The 17,113-nt window shown below is 38.1% G+C and overlaps 1 protein-coding gene across 1 annotated transcript in view; it reads left to right on the top strand.

Moving 5' to 3' along the window:
- Positions 1–761: 761 nt before the first annotated feature.
- The window catches only part of ARMC1 (armadillo repeat containing 1), a 33,796-nt gene continuing 17,444 nt past the window's right edge, over positions 762–17,113 (top strand). The window contains exons 1-3 of the mRNA XM_021555622.3: positions 762–948; positions 3,424–3,627; positions 7,679–7,770. Of these exons, the coding sequence (XP_021411297.1) occupies positions 3,436–3,627; positions 7,679–7,770 (284 nt within the window). The 5' untranslated portion in view covers positions 762–948; positions 3,424–3,435. The remainder of the gene's footprint in view (positions 949–3,423; positions 3,628–7,678; positions 7,771–17,113) is intronic.

The raw sequence follows: 17,113 nt of genomic DNA, 5'->3' as shown, positions 1-17,113 counted from the left end.
GTGAGCGGGACCCGCCAATAGCGGCGGGACCCGCCAATAGAGGCGGGACGCCGGCTGCGCAGCCGGGATGGGCGGTGCCGGTCCCGGTCCCACAGCCACAGCCTTTAGCCCTAGCCCTAGCCTCAGCCTCGTGGGGTCGGTCTCGTCTCCCTGGCAACTAGCGAACGGGATAAAAGACACAGCTTCAAGCTGTGCCGGGGCAGGTTCAGGTTGGACAGTAGGAGGACTTTGTCCACAAAGCGGGTGATTAAACGTTGAGTTGGGCTGGCGTGCGAGGCGGTGGAGTCACCATCCCCGGAGGTGTTTGTGAAAGGCTGGATGTGGCACTCAGTGTCCTGGTCCCCATGACACGGTGGATGCTGAACCTGGTGCTGTTAGAGGTTTTTTCAGCCTTAACGATACCTTGGTTTGATACCAAACCAAATCTAATTTCGGTATCTCGTGGGGTGGGAAATACCTGCTTCGGATTTTGACCCAGGAGATTCACACTCCCTGTCCATACAACATCAGGTGTGATTCACTCTAGATTGTTTTACAGAACACGCTACACTTTATTTGAGCAGTAAATTCAAGTTCTGGTGGTAGCCGCCTTTGGACAAAAATAAAACGCAAAACAAATGGAGCTGTGCGAGGGGTGTGTTTCTGTACTACAGCGCTCGGACTACACCTCCCTGCCTGCACCGCGCCCCTCCCACGAACAAGGACCCCCACGATTGGCGGAGGGCCGCGCTCGGTACGCGCCAATCGCGGTGCGCGGTGCTGAGCGGTGCGGGGTCAGAGCGGGCTCCGGTGGGCGGTGCGGGCGCTCTCGTTCCGGTGCTCATCCCGCGGTTCTTCCCGAGCCTCTTCCCGTGCTCCTCCCGCCGCTCTCCGCAGGCCGCCCCGCCCCGCGGGACATGGGGGCGCGGAGCTGAGCTGCGAGTCCGCCCGGGGACGGCTTCTGCGACGGTACGGCCCTGCCGGGGAGGGGAACAGGCCGCGCCGGGAAGGACCGTGAGGGGGCGGCGTGTGCGACCGAGACCCCCCTTGCCTTCCAAACACATCCCGGAGCTCCTGCTGCCGGTGACTGCGGGGCTGAGTCTCCGCCGGCCTGGGGAGCTGCGTCCCGGGCCTGGTCCCAGGCGGGCTGAGGCCTCGGCCGCCTGGGGAGGGCTGCAGCGGAGCTGTGGAAGTGCCTCCAGGGCCGCCCCGGCCACAGCGCACAGCGGAGGGGGAGAGCGACAGAGAGACAGGGTTGTGGTGCCTGGGTCAGGCTTTGATCTCAAAGCTACGAACAGGGGACAGGGGCAGGCATCTAGCTCGCTGCTCTGCCACGCTCCTGAATTATAGATATCTTATAACTTTTAAGACCACCTTTTTTTTTTTTTTAATTAAAAAATACTGCGGGAAGCGGGCAGGGGCGCGAGTTTTAGTGGAATTGATTGTTGCAGGTCGCGGAGAAGGGTGAGGGTTTCAGAGCTGTCTCCGGAGTTGAAGCTTAGGAGAGATGGAGAAGAGTCTGAGGATAACAGAATCATGTAATGGTTTGGGTTGGAAGGGACCTTGAAGAACATCTAGTTCTAAGCCCCCTACCCTGAGCAGGAACACCTTCCACCAGACCACGTTGCTCAGAGCTCCATCCATGTTGGCCTTGAACACTTCTAGGCATGGGACATCCACAGCTTCTGGGTAACTTGTTCAAATGCATCACCACCCTTCCACTCTCTAATCCAAACCTGCCCCCTTTTCAGGTTAAAGACCTTAGCCCTTGTCCTGTCACGGTGTGCCTTTGTGAAGGCATATAGTGATATGCCTTTGTCCGTCTCCATCTTTCTTGGAGCTCCCTTCAGATGAGTGTAGCCTAATGGAATAGGAGAGGGTAAAACTTGGTTTTGTCGGTGGGTTTTTTCAGAGGATTAGAAGTAAAAAGACAAAAGGTGATCAGGATGGAAAGAATTATAAGAATAAGCTGGTGCTTGGAAGAAGTCGGAGACTTTGGTTAGCATCAGCTTCACTCCTGACTTGATTTTTAAGTCTTGAATAGTAAGTTCCTTCCTGTACTATGGAAAATATTTAATAACATGCAACAGAGTTGGTTTGGTTTTGTTTGGTGGTTTTGTTTGCTGAGGTTTTGTTTTGTTTCTTTTTATATTAGAGTTTTTCCTTTGGAAACACAAACTTGTATTGGTTGAGCTACTGTATTTCCCAGTTGATATATTTTTGATTTCTGATAGTCCATAAAAATAGTCTGGAAGCTAATAATTGGCCTGTACTTTTCACTCTAGCACTCTCCTGAAGTAAGAAGCATTGACTTAGATGTTAACAGCATTTTTTCTCATTGAAAATTTCAGAAATTATCATAATCTAAATACATGTTTATGGTTCATTCTTTTTGATGAGTGTGGTAAATTTATGTTCTTCAGGGGCCAACCTTCAGTGAAGAAAAACTATTTAATGTTGGCAAATGATGCTAAAAGAATGTGATTGCTTAAAAATTGTGTTTGTTCTTTATTTGGGGGTAAATAAGTGATTTAACAAATTAACAATACGTATTCACTCCCACTTTTGTGCCTAAAGTTACTTGGCTGAGTTGGTACTGGCAACAACCAGGACTGCAGTTAGCATTTAGTAGTTTCTGAGGCACAAGGAAACTGGTTTTTTTACTCCAAGATTTTAGCATTTTCTCTGAACAAACATATGCTTTTGTTGCCTGTTAAGTAGTTATTATTAAACAGCTCTGCAATCTGATACTCTCACACTAACACGTCTCCTTTGAAATCGATCTGGTGGCTTGGACTTCGACTGGAGCAAGGCGTGACCTGCTTGCTCTCTTTTATCGAGGGATACTTGTGAAAAGGAGAAAAAACAACTCAAACACAGCCTCTAAAGCCCTTTCTACCTTTGAATGTATGGCATTACATTAGTTATTTGATATATAGAATAGAGCTTAATGTTCACTGTTCTTGATGCACTGTTAGTATTTTGTTGATTTTTGTGGTTCATTTTTCTGTAAAATTTTTTGATTGCCAAAGCTACTCTGAAAAGATTTTGTTTTTTGCACCTTTACACAGAAGGATGTTTATAGACTTCTAGGGTGCCTTGTGAGAAGACTGGATTTATTGAAAACATTTGTCACTGGTGTAAGGAGAAAAAAACAACACACAAGACTCCATAAAGATTGACTGGTCTGAAATGATGCATACGAAACAAATAAAAATCTTATTATCCAAATATATCTGTTCTCTGCACAGGAAGTTTAGATTTCCAGTTTATAAATTCCAGGACCCACACATCCTTACCAATTCCATCCACCTACCATGAATTCTAGTCCTTGAGTTTTTATACCTTTTTGTTTTGAACAAATAATTGCCTTTGTCCTTTTTTTTGTCTCTGTTTTAATTGATGATAAATGTTGTGATAGTAGTAATATATTTTTTTTTCCAGCATGTATTTTGTATGAATGGTGCAGAAAAGATGAATTCTGCTATGAGTGAGGAGCCTGATGCACTATCCGTGGTTAACCAACTCCGAGATCTAGCGGCTGATCCATTGAACAGACGGGCCATTGTTCAGGATCAAGGATGCCTGCCAGGTCTTATTCTGTTTTTGGACCATCCCAACCCTCAGGTTGTTCATTCAGCTTTACTAGTAAGTATTCTGGATAAATTTCTGTGTTAGTAGGGCATTTTTAAACTTCGCTAAACAAGTTGTTTAAACAAGCAGTTTACAAATGAAACTGTTTAAACATGAAAAATAATGCCTGGTTTTATATCGTGTTGATATTCATTGCATGTCTTTTTAACAAAAAACATGTATTTTAAAAATGACACATTGCAGGGGATTTTTGAAAATATATTAATTTACTTTGCATTTTTTCCCTAGTACAGCTATTTCACTTTTTGAGTGGAGTGAGGTAAGGACCCTTAAATCTCTTTGTTAAGATGAAGTCATAGAGCTTGGTAAATATGGACAGGGACTTGATTTTCACTTTATAAAAGTCAAAATCCAGTCATAGGATAGGTTAGAAACAAGCTCCTGAGGCAATGTAGTCCTATCCCATGCCCAAATTAGGTGAACTCAGATCACAACTCATGGTTGTGTTTGCTTGATCTTCAACACCTTGAAGGATGAAGATTCCATAACCTCTCTGGCACACTGTTCAGCATTTGAACAGCCTCGTGGTATTATAAACAAACAAAACCTTCTCAAACCTGAAAGGACTAACCAACCCAAAATCTATCTGTAGTAAATACAACTTGTTCCAGCTTTTGCCTGTTTCTTCTCATTCTTAATCATAAGCGCTGAAGTCCTGATTTCTTTTCCTGAAGTGTAATATTAGCTTAAAAATTTATTTATTGCTTAGAAATTAGAGAAACGAAAGTCAGAATTTAGTAATTTCAAGAGCTGAATTAGACTTCCAAGATTATGAATTACTGAAGTTTATGTAATGCTCCTTTCTCTTCAATTATGTCATTATTTAATTGTAAAGAATGTGAAAGAACAAAGAGCTCTGGCTTTTACATGTATACTTGGCAAGTACACATTATTCTTTATATCACTGAGACCTATTTGTGCCATAATTCTGTTTTTCATTTGTGTTGCTTTCATAATGGGTATCTGTGGACTTGTTGAAATTATTTTAGTGACTCTTGATTTCTTTTTTGTTTGGGAGGGAAGTCCCGTAAGCCAGGAAACCTGTGTCCTGCTAATTGTTTTCTAGGTTAGCCTTGCCATAGCATGGGGCAGTCTATAATTTTCTTCAGTAGGAGAATATAGATTTGAGTTTACTGTTTTTGGAAATGTGTTGCATTGGTTTTTTTCACAGTGTAGTTTCCTTAGGCTGTGATCTTAAAAGAAGTTCTTGTTTGGATGTCCCACTGTCTTTTTCCTTCCTTTGTTAGTTGGGCTATGTATTCTCACTGCCTGCATTAAATTCACAAATCAGTCTCTTGATCATGTTACAAAAACTAGTTCTACATGAAAGGACTGGTTTTGTCAAGAATAATCCACTTTGCAGTGTATTCCACAGCCCCGATAGTACTCAAGTTATGTTGAAAGGAAGTCTTGGGTGAGGATGGGAGGCAGATGGGTTGTTGCATGTAGTGATAACCTACAGTTAGAATGGATTAAGAGTCAGGATTTAGAGACCAGGATGTGGCTGCAATGAGAAATGGATCAGTTTACTTTGAATGCATGTTCTGGTCTGCTACTCAGACTCCTTGTGTTATGAGTTCTTGAACTGCTTTGGTTCTGAAGGTTTAAATATCTTTGCTGCCAACTTTTTAGACTTCAGGTTTTATATTTTTCCATTCGGATAAGTCCTTTTGTTTCTGTAGTCATCCTGTTGGTCAAAAAGTGCTTCCATTTGAATAGAAATAGCTAAAAGTAATCATCTTCCATTAAATGTGTACCTAATAAAGGGATGTGCAGCACCGACTTGCAATTTCTTCTCGTATTGCTCAGAAATTGCTGTACTTGAAATTGTAATAATCTGTATGAATCATAATAGTTCCATGTTTAACTCTTGATATGTTGTATAACTTTTCAGGGAGGGTGTTTTTCTTTATATCTGATGAAGAATTGATATGGATGTTCTATATATTTCTATTTCTGGTTTTCTCTAGTCTTGATTTCAGAAATTCTTTATTATATACTTCAAACATTAGAAGTTTTGAATGATTTATAAAAAAATCAGAAGTAACAGAGGCAGCACTACTAATTTTTCCCCTCTTAAATTTGGACTAAAATTTTATTAATAGGACCCTGAAATTAAGGAACTACTTTAAAATTTCACATAAAAACCATCAAAGATGTATTTTTATCAAGACTGGCAGCAGTGTATCTTATGTTAAAGTATGCTGGTAGTACTATTCATTATGTTGAACTTACTTATGGATTCACTTATGTGAGCCTTAAAGCTAACACAGGTAAGTGTTTAACTGAACAGAAGCTGAGCCAGAGTTCATATCAATAACTTCCTCTATGCTTTCAGTGTACTGTATTTAGTAAGTGTAAATGTTCTCACTTCTTTGAAGGGTTACCTTTGTATCTCCCGTGGGAAGCAGAAGGCATAGGAACTTCCTAGTGTTGAAAAGTTGGGTCAGTTAAGTTGGTCTTATGCCTCTGGACTTATTTGAGCTGTGACTCAAAAAATTAGCTGTTAATAGGTTTTTCCTTGTCCAGCTGAGTTGCACGCTTATTAAATTGCCAGAATAAAAATGAGAAACTTGTTACACCAGCAAGGATACATTTCATAGCATGTAAGTTAGTTGAGAGCTATCATTTAGGTATTTCCCCAGAGTTGAAAAGTAAGATAATAAATGGATATACAACATTTATAAGCTGCAACTATTGATACTGGTCTGCATCAGGAAATAACAAAAATCACATCTTAGGTTCTTACCATGCCAGACAGCAGCCAGAGTTTCTTGAAAGGCAAGAAAATAGTCTTGTGAATTATACCTAATATGTGCTGAAGATGACTTGGAAAAAAACAAACCCTGATGATTAGTCCTCTATTTCTGAAGGGATTAAGGAGCATGTTATTTTTAAAGCAGTTACTGTGCAGTGTAGCTGCTACATGGCTATATATAAAGAGTTGGTGTACTTCTAAACCCTATGTCACAAACCCCGTATTATAAATCATTGTATTTGTGTATTGCAGGATTTTTCAAATGCAGTTCTTGTACCTACATCAGTAAAACACGTTTGGAAGCTCCTTCTAAGAAAACTTTCTCAGCACAAACAATAGAGAGATGTCTCATGAAAAGAAGGACCGACATTTTGATTGGAAGAGTGTTATGTTAGGAGGTCATATCAATATGCAGTTACTAACTGGGGTCAATAGTGTAAAGTTGTGCAAAGAATCTACCTTGAAAGTCAAATAAACAAAACCTTGAGCAACAAATAAGTGCAATTTCCCAGTTTAGGTCACAGTAAGCTAAGAAGCTTGGTGCTGCTGATCTTATTCCTGCATGGAATGATGACATTGCAATTAGTCTTCAAAAGCTTACACATGTGTTAGACCTCTTTTTGTGGACAGTAAGAACTTAGTAGTGGTGAGGTTTCTATTTCTAGTACTGGGGGAGCCCACAGAATTGATGGAAATTGTACTGGAAGCATCATGTATAAAAACTACTTTAGATCTCAGGTCACATAAGTGTTTATTGGAAGGGACTTCTGGAAGTCATTCACTTCAGTTTCCTGTTTGAATTGGGACTGTCACCAGCACTCAATCAGGTCAGTTGTAGCTTTGTCTTGTTCATTCTGCAGTTCCACTAGGTCGTCTGTTCCAGTGTTGTACTACCTTCAGAGGACAAAAGTTTTTTATAATACCTGATTTACCTGAATTTCCCAAGCTACAATGTGTGGCTGTTCCCCTTGTCTGCTGCTGTAGAGGAAAGTTGGGCTCTACCATCTTTGTAAAAGCTTTTTGCATAGCTGTAGACAGCTGTTAGATTGTTCCTTAGGCTCTCAGCTGGTATAAGCAAACCCAGTCTCTCAACCTATTCTCATAGATTAGATATTCTGTGCTTTGTGGATTTATAAAAATAATATAATTTTTTTATTTTCGTAGTAAGTGATAATTCTTTCTCTTCCTACTAGAACTACCTCTGTGACTGTTTTGCAGATGTGCACTGACAGAAATGACTGGCAATGTACTGGATGTATTGCTAATCTGTGGTCCTCTTTCTTTTAGGCTCTCCGCTATTTGGCTGAGTGCCGTGTCAACAGAGAAAAGATGAAAAGTGAATTGGGTATGATGCTCAGCTTACAGAATGTAATACAAAAGTAAGTTTACAATGGGATGTTGGATCCAAACAGTGTAAACATATAATTGTGATGCAGAGTGAAACTTGGACTGAATTTGTATACTAAGTTTCTAATATTTCCTTCTGGAAATTGTGACTGCAAGCAATTAATGATTTTCATTTTACGGTATTTTGAAGTAGTCAAGAAATATTAATTTGCAGGTCAATTGCCAAACAACAAGGTTTTTTTGCCTTGTTACATGCTAACTAATTTTGTCCCTTCAGGTTCTCTTATAATCCTTCTCATCATTTTATAAGGTTACCTTGCAGTAGTGCATTTAAAGAAATAGCTTGGCATCTGCCACATTTATTCTTTGAACCCTACCTTTAGGTAGGGAATTTGTTTCATGGTATTTTTGAGTGTGCATGTCTGCAGTTCTGTGTTGGGAGAACATGTAGATAGAGTAGAAATTAATGAGGTTTGTAGTGGTCTCTGATATCTTTGTATGAGGTGTCAAATGGGTTATGCTTCTTAAAATTTGTGATTGTTGGATTTTCTCAAGATATCTAACTGCTGAGTCTTTGACTACTGGAAGATCTCTGTACATGCACACTGAAGATGAAGCATGTGTGCACTTAACAGAAATTTATGTGATTAAGGTGAATCACTATTCAAAAGAAACCCCAACAGCCTCCTTCAAAGATTAGTCTGTCATAGCAGACATTAACTTGCCATCAAACTATCTGAACTACACAGTTTAGTAGTGCTCTGTTGGAGCTCTGGACTTTGGAGATGAGAGGAGCAGTTCTATGGGGGAGGAGAAAAGTCATGTTGCTGCATTGAGATGTCTCAGATGAATGTTTAAAACAATTATATAAAACAGGGTATAATACAAGTGGAATTGTATATTAAATATTTAAATAGAAAAGTTTTGAGTATTTTAATATATTAGTTGAATCTCTGTCACTTGTGCTGTAGATGCACGAGTTTCTTTTAGAAAAACACAAGGCTAGACATTTCTAGTTCCTTCATCCCGCAGCCCCACCAGTTCTTGGTGGTGTGTCCTATTATCACAGAATGTTAAGGGGTTGGAATGGACCTTAAGGATCATCTAGTCCCTACCCACTAGACCAAGTTTCTCAAGGCCTTATCCAACCTGGATTTGAACACTGCCAGGGTTGGGGCACCCACAGCCTCACTGGGCAATCTGTTCCAGTGCCTAACCACTGTCACTGTAAATAATTTCTCCCTAATATATAACCTCTTTTAATTTGTGCCTATTGCACCGTGTCCTATTGCTACAGTTCCAGATGAAGAGTCCCCACTCAGGTTTCCCAGTAGGCCTTGTCAAAAACTGAACGGTTACAATGAGGTTTCCACCCAACCTTCCCTTCTCCAAGCTGAAGAGCCCCAACATCCTCAGCCTGACTTTGTAAGGGAGCTGCTCCAATCCTCTTATCAACTTTGTGGCTCTCCTCTGGACTTGCTCCAATATTTCTGTGTTTTTCTTATGTTGGGGGCACTGGAACTGTGCTCAGCAGTTCAGGTGGGATCTCACAAGAGCAGAGTAGAGGGGGAGAATCACCTCCTTCAACCTGTTGGCCATGCTGCTTTTGATGCAGCCCAGGATTCGGAATTATTATTGGATATTACAGGATTATTGTTGTATTTCCCTCTTTCTGACACTCCTTATCTATATATGTGAACCTGAAGGAGGGGAAATGATGTTTGTACTCAAGTTCTGTGTGATCTCGGAAATATTCCTACTGTTTACCTTTAAGGACTTCATTAATTGTACTAAAGCTAAAGACAGGTATGTATTGGCGTGGAATTCAGCATTATGCCTGAGTGTCATCTTGTAATTCACCAGTTACGCAAAACACAAGGATTTAAAGTGTGTCTTAAAAAGAAAAATGAATGAAGTTACTAAAATTTATAAGATGTGTCAATTTTTTAAAAATATGTCATAATTATAACTTTTGAAGTGATAGGTGTTCTAATATGATATATATAGAGAAAAATGGAATTCAGTCCTATGATATTCACCTTTTCTAAAGACCAACATAATTAAGTAAAATATACAGAAGTCTTTGCTACTTTTATAGTAACAATAAGACCTGAAACCTTTAGGTAATAACAGAAGCATGTGTTTTAAAAGATCGTACTTTTAGTATAGATTACATGTCTATTTAGACTGCAGAGACTGGAAAAGTTGAGAGGGGAGTGGAAGTTCATTATCAGTCTGTGTAGCTTGCAAATATTACTTGGGAAACATTAAAGAATTTTATGGAAATCTCTGCAACAACATTTTTTCCTAGATTTCAATTTCAGGGGCCAAAAGAGCGAAGTTCAGATATGTGCAGAAAATGAGAGATAAATCAATGAACACTGGAAAACTTGTAGGTGTTTCTTTCTTTTTTTTTTTTTCCTAGAAAGCTCTTTGGCAACAGCAAGAACATACGTTTGATTTGTATTCTTGTAACATTTGGAAAGTGTGATATCATGAAAATTTAAATACATAGCATCTTCCACCACAAGACTTTGTCATGTGCTTGTCAGGATTTTAGGTTTTAATGTTGACAGGAAATGCTGAAGATGAGTTTTGTACTGCCTGCATAAATATGGGGAAAGATGGTAGAAAAGTGCCGAGAAGATAAATGTAGACTTGTTTTTATCACAATTAGGTTTTGGGTTGTGGGATTTTTTGTTAGAAAATCTATAGGGCAGAAAACAAGGTCTCTGCTGTCTTTGATTTGCTTTACAAAATGCTGGTTCTAGCTTTTAATTTATTTCAGTTTAGCAGAAGATGATGTAGTCTGTTGAACTGAAACTAGACATTAATAGATGCTTTGGTCTAAATTACTTCATGCTCTCTGTTCCCATGTACTTTCCAGAATCTGTATATTTAACTCATTGCTCTATCTAAAATATTTTTTATTATTTTCAGAATTTAATTTGGTATTTAATTTTTTTTTTTGCAATGTGGTACAGAAATGCAAACAAATTATACAAAAAAAATAGGAACTTTTGTCAGAATTCTGCTTTTCCTGCTTTTGATCTTTCTTTCAAGTGAGACAGAGCCCAGCATCTTTTGGACCAGAAGTTGTAGTCACTGGCTTTTTGCTCCTGACAGATGACGCACATCCTGCCATCTGAATAGTTCCTTTTCACGAAGGATTTTTCAACTCTCACTGTCCATTTTCTCACTTAACTAAATAATGTTATCTAAATGTTCAGTGCTGATTTATAACAAAATGTATTCTGCCACTGATAAAGCTGTGCTATGTCTTCTCAAGCAATGAAATGGAGCACAGGCAAATCACAAACTGAATAATTATCATATTTCAAACTTAAGTGTATGTTCAGCAGTGGTGAACTGATGCTGTGCTAGGAAGTTGAGGTATTTTAGCATTCCATTTTTTTTTGCTGTCAGTTATGCAAATCCTGAAATTTGAGGGCTCTTTATAAGCCATGAAGGTTTCTGTGTTAGAGACCTCAGGTTCAGATATGGATTTTTTTCTGATAACCTAAGTGCAGCTCATAACAAGCTCATAACAAGTCTAACAGATCTTTAAATGGTCAACACCATCATCTGGAAAGTAGTTGGAATTGGTTTTCTACTGATGGCATCTTGTAGTAGTACGTAGTAACCTTAGGCAGAAGCCCCAACCCTTCTATTTCAATACACAACCAATGGGAAAAGGCTATTCCACTTAATTAAGCTCAATATTGATGGCAAAGGACTATTTCTTTCATGAAGACTACTGAAGATGAGAGTTGAAATTGAGTGCCAACTGTTTATCCAGTCATAGAATCGTAGAATGGCCTGGGTTGGAAGGGACCTTAAAGATCATCTAGTTCCAGCCCCCTGCCTTGGGCAGGGACACCTCGGCCAGGTTGCTCGGAGCACCATCCAACTTGGCCTTGAACACTTCTAGGGTTGGGGAATCCACAGCTTCTCTGGGCAGCCTGTGCCAATGCCCCACCACCCTCACAGTAAAGAATTTCTCAGGTGCTACTGACCTCAGTGATAAGCAGTAAATGGCACTGCATCATGAACAGTGAGTAAGAAATACTTGAGACATCCGAGTTCGACATCTATCGACATAGTATTATCTGATCAATTTTTTGCTGTTTTGCTTATTCTAAGTGTTAAAGCTCAGTTATGAAAATCATGTTGCTGCTCAAAACTGATGTCTGACTGACTCCTTAGTTGATACTACACTTAAGGAGCAAAGAATAGGTTTCAGGTTCACTATGACTGATTTTTTCAAGGCATATGAACACTAGATTTTGCTAACAGAAGAGTAGATCCTGGAAGTTACAGGTTCTATAGGAGAAGTATGGGATGTCAACTCTGAGGAGTACAGAATGAAAATTTGAAGGCAGCTAGATATTTTTATGTTTAGGATTTGTTTTCTGACTGAACTTGATTTGGAACACATGACTTTCTAAGCTTCTTCATGTGAAAGACTATATACTTTCACATTTTCTAGGACATATGAAGAGCTGTTTCAGCTTTCATGGAATACTTCAAAACATTTCTCAAGTATAAAAATTTTCCAATTCTCTGTTCTTTACTTGCTGCTTTTTTCCTTAGCAAAGGAGATTTTTATTTTGTTCACCTACATCTGCTTATTTTTAAGTGAAACTTGAGGCATTTTTCCATGTTATAAGCTAGGAATAAGCAATTGTGTTGGAGATAGATCAGGCCTTTAAAATCTCTACCTGGAGGTTTCCAAACTTCCTTTTTTTTATGGTTGATATTGCAAAAATGTTACACTCTCTTATCATGTGTATGTGCAGAAGTGTTTGCATAAATAGGTAAAAAAGGGTAGAAGAGATTGAAGCTCTTTGAATACTGATGTTTCATTGTATTCCAGCAGTCATCAGCAGTAATTTAATATTGAAAACTGGTATAGTTGCTGGCTTTATGAATTGTGTAGAGGACTTAATGTGTCCATATGGGCTTTCTAAAATGTTATTAGCAGCTTCTAGAATTAAAATTAATTAAGATTTATTGCCTACAAGGAAATACACTAATTTGTGTTCAGAGTGAAAGTGTCTTTTGATGGACAATAAAGGTCAAAGTTCATATTTTTCATAATCTTTATGAGCAGCATAATGGTACTGTTTAAGTATAACTAGTATGTATTTAAAAAAAAAACACTGATGAAGAGTCAATGTACTAAATAGCTCTTATTATAGAATGGCAAATTACTGAGAGTAAAATTCCAATTACTTAGCTAAAAGAGCTTTTCAAGATAGTCTTCCTTTGCCAGGTTGTCAGATTTAACAAGCTGAACTAAATCCAGTGCATTAATCAGCTCTTCCAATTTATTACTTGCCTAAGAAGATTAGGGCAATTAATATGTGTTTAATTAGAGTCCCATGCAGATCTGGTAAAATACATGCAGTCTATAATTGCTGACTTCTTACTCAATTTTAATTTTTGGTCGTCTTAATTACCTGCGCTTTTTGAAAATTTAATTATTCATTGAAACCAGCAAATTTTAAATTTATGATATCGGACCAAAAAAAAAGGGCAAAAGCCAAGTATTTCAGATAGTATTTGTTGAAATTAAAATAGTAGGGATGTAGCATCACAATAGTTTTATAATTTTTTTGTTGTGTGGCATACTATCTTCCTCTGTGAAAGGATGAATGGTTGGAAAAACACAGGGCAAAGGTCATATATTAATTAGGAAGTAAGCAAACTATGTATTTAAAGGGATACTGATCATTAAAGAGAATTTGCCATATAGCTTCAAGATTATACTTTGTGAGAAATTACAGTTACAAATGCATTAAATGTAAGAAATTTAGTTTTTTGCTATTAAGTAGAATACTTAAATTCTGATCTGGAAAGGAGAAGGAAACAGCTTTTTATAGACTGTAGAGATTTTATTTTTCTCTACCTGAATCATTTGGTAATGATGTTTTTGCAATCCTTGGCATGTGGGGTTTCTTTAACACGTCAAAGTTGAGAAACAGTTGAGATTGGGCAATGGGAAGCATGATTCTGTTGCATAATAATTTTTTAACTCTACAGTTCTTGTGATTCTGCACTGAGAAATTGTGGTTTTGGAGAAAAATGTGATTATCCTAGGCCTTGGATTTTCATGTGAGCAGTAGGTTCCAAAACCTTTGGTTTTAGGCACTATTTCCAAATTGTAGTTTATCACCTGAAGGAAGAATAATACACATACCTCTGTCTGTTCCATGTTAACTTTCCTGGCCTTTCCTTTCCTGTTTTTTTTCCCAATAAAATGCCATCCTTGGTTGTTGCTGCATCTCTGGGCTGTGGGGCTCCAGTGAATTTATTGGTGGAGCAATGTGTTTGTTAATAATAGAAGGTCACAGCAGGAAGATGCCTTCAGGCTGTTCTGTTCAGCATTGTTAAGCAAAGTAGCTTAATATCCCCCTCTCTCCTAGATACCCTGAATTTCTTTAAAGAATGTTTTTGTTGTATATTTTCTAAATGGTACAAGTTTTGGAAATAGATTGTTTCTGAAATTACTTTTGACAAAGCATCCTCTGCCCCTTCCCCCCAAAACAAAATAATGAAATATTACAAAATATAGGAGGCATCTTTTAAAATGCTGCGTTATTTGTTCTAAGTAACGGAAGGTTCCTTTTGTCTATCAAAGACTTCCTGGTATTTAAAGGAGGTTATATCTAGGGGAGAGGGTTTAATGTTGTGAGCTACCTCAGTTAGGTAGGCATGTTCTCAGTACAAGTTCTGCTCTTTTAGTTTGTGGCAAACCAATAAACAAAAAAACAACTGACAACTTGGGTTCAGCAGTCGTTGTTTCCTCTAGTGTATTTCTGTGTTAGTAACCATATAGGAAGTTACAATCTCAATACAGAGGTCCAGGCACAGGAACAAATGATGACTCATAAAACACAAAAAGCATTAGTTAAAATCCTACTGTTACGATATTGGCATTAACTTAGACTTTAGTAATAATGTAATAGGATTTCTGGGAGAATCTTATGGCTGCAAGTCTTGAAAAGATCAATGTCATTTGTAAGAGTAGTCAAACACTGGATTATCAGCAAATCAAATGTAACTAGCAATTTACATGTTGAAATACTGCTGTGAGTTTATATTTTGCATGGGTTAATGCAACTTAGCAGTCATATAAATAATAGTTCTAAAGGTTTGTTTTGAGTGGTACAACTTAGGATAAGCTTACTGTTTGTATGTAGAGTTGACCACAAATAAATACAAAAGCATGACCCAATGGAGAGGTTTTCTCTGTGCCCTTACAAGATGTACTTTTGATGTTAGTGGAGTGTTTTGATTTTTTTTGTTTATCTCAGGACCTCTCTGCAGTCAGAGACATTACACAGTCATCATTTCTAATTGCATGCAACTTGCTTAGTGAGCTCTAGATGATTGGTACTGTTTCTGTACTCAACACTTTAGGTGTCAATATCTAGTTTTGGATTTTATGTTTTCTGTTTTTTTTCATTCTGCCGTGTGTGTAATTTATATTACAATATTTTTGACTGCAGTCAGAAATACAGTTTAGTTTTGCTCTTTGTTCTTCAAGCTACTGCTTTTACCTCACAATATTCCGCTTGATGTCTGGCACTTCTATCAGGACTGTTGGTTGTGCAGCTTTACACTGCCTGATGTCTCACTGTAATTCATGATCTATGCTTCCATGGATTTTTCAGAGTACCACTTTAGTACATACTGGTTCAATGGAGCAGCTTTTACTCTGCTATGTCAAAGCATTTGTAGGTTCCATGAAACAGCAGAGCTTTTGTTACTGGTTTCTGTGTGGCACTTGCAGTTGAGCAAAACTTTTTCTGACACGACAGAGCTTGTTTGTGTTTCAACAGTTTCTTTTGCCTCTTTTCTTTGATAGAAATATTCCTTCTTTTGGAATTTTGAGAATTTCATGTAAACTAATTGACAAATACTGAGGTAATAAAGTAAGCAGTTGTTAATGCAGTATTTTTATAAAGAGTACCTGCTAGTTCCTCAAAATGATGGCCTTTGGTTGGTTTGCAATGACTGGCTTAAGAATATGATAAGCAATTAAAGTAATTACTTATCCATTGAGATGCCTAAGTTCTACAGTGGTGATTTATGTACAATTATCAAGTCGTAGGTTCCTAAGCCTGGAAGAGAATTTTCAGTACCTCTTACTAGGTAAATAGGAATTATTCTTGCTTTTCTGACAGAGGGAGGGCCACAATCATAATTGCTTTGAGTGCTTTCTGTTTAAATGGGGAAAAAAATCAGTTGGGAAATTAAAAATGAGCCAGCTGCTTTTCACTGTAGGCAAGAAATATTGTGATGAGTATTGTAGAATTTAAAAAATAGAGAACTTTGAAAAACTGAGAATAGGTTATTAAATAAAAAATAACTTTATTAAAAACACATCTGTTTAAAAGCCTTTTGTGCTCAATAGGCTGTCTTGGCCCGTTTCTTCTTTATTTAGAAATTGGCTGGAAGAGGGAGTTAAATATTTTAGGAAGTTATTTAAGCTTAAGATGTTTTACTTCCTTTTTTTTTTTTTGCAGACTTTATATTGAAACAAATATGGAACTCAGAAATGTTGATTATAAAAAAAATGAACTGATTTACAGAGTAAGACACAATATTATGATATGTTAAAAAATTATAGAATCCAAGCTGATATTTAAATAACTGCTGACTCTAAGATAGGAAACAAATACTATAATGCTGAACTTAGCACCTCATGATCTGCCTGACATGGTGTGCCAAAAGGCAACTTCTTTTCTATCTGTGGTGCAGTTCTTTACCTATGTGGAAGGGTAGAGATTCAAGTGGATTGGCAGAAGAGTCAGGGTTAGTAATGGCAACACAGGATGCCTTTAATGCTTGATAAACCTTGTCATCAGCTGGTAGTGAAAGCATTTCAGGAATACAGTGACCTTCTCTGGTTACTATTAAGTTTACAAGAAAAGGTGCTGAGGTAGATTCTTCAATATGCTGACTTTTACTGATGCTTACTAAAATTAAGAGCTAAGATGCCTTGAAATCAAAGCAACAAATTGTGTGGTGAAGTATTTAATACTGGTGCAGGTGAGGATTGACAGTATTGTAGGCTGGAGTAATTTACTTACAAAAAGGGCATTGGTACACTCTGAGGTTTCTCATCTTCCCTGGCCAGTGTCAAATGTCTGCAATTGGTTTACAGTGACCTTGTCCACAGGTGGTATTTGTCCCTGGTCTTTGTCCTTCATGGTGAGCATCCCAAAAAAATTGCAGATTTTTTTCTTAGAAACCATAAGTGGATTACCTGTTTATTTTTTTATTTCTAAGTACTGCTTAATCAATAAACATAGTAAGGTGCTGGTGTGTGATTAGAACTTACATGGTTTCAGTTGGGTATTACAG

This window comes from Lonchura striata, chromosome 2 (assembly GCF_050655825.1).
Source record: "Lonchura striata isolate lonStrDom1 chromosome 2, ASM5065582v1, whole genome shotgun sequence".
In the NCBI taxonomy this organism is placed as follows: domain Eukaryota; kingdom Metazoa; phylum Chordata; class Aves; order Passeriformes; family Estrildidae; genus Lonchura; species Lonchura striata.
This window is presented reverse-complemented; position numbering and strand designations above follow the sequence as displayed.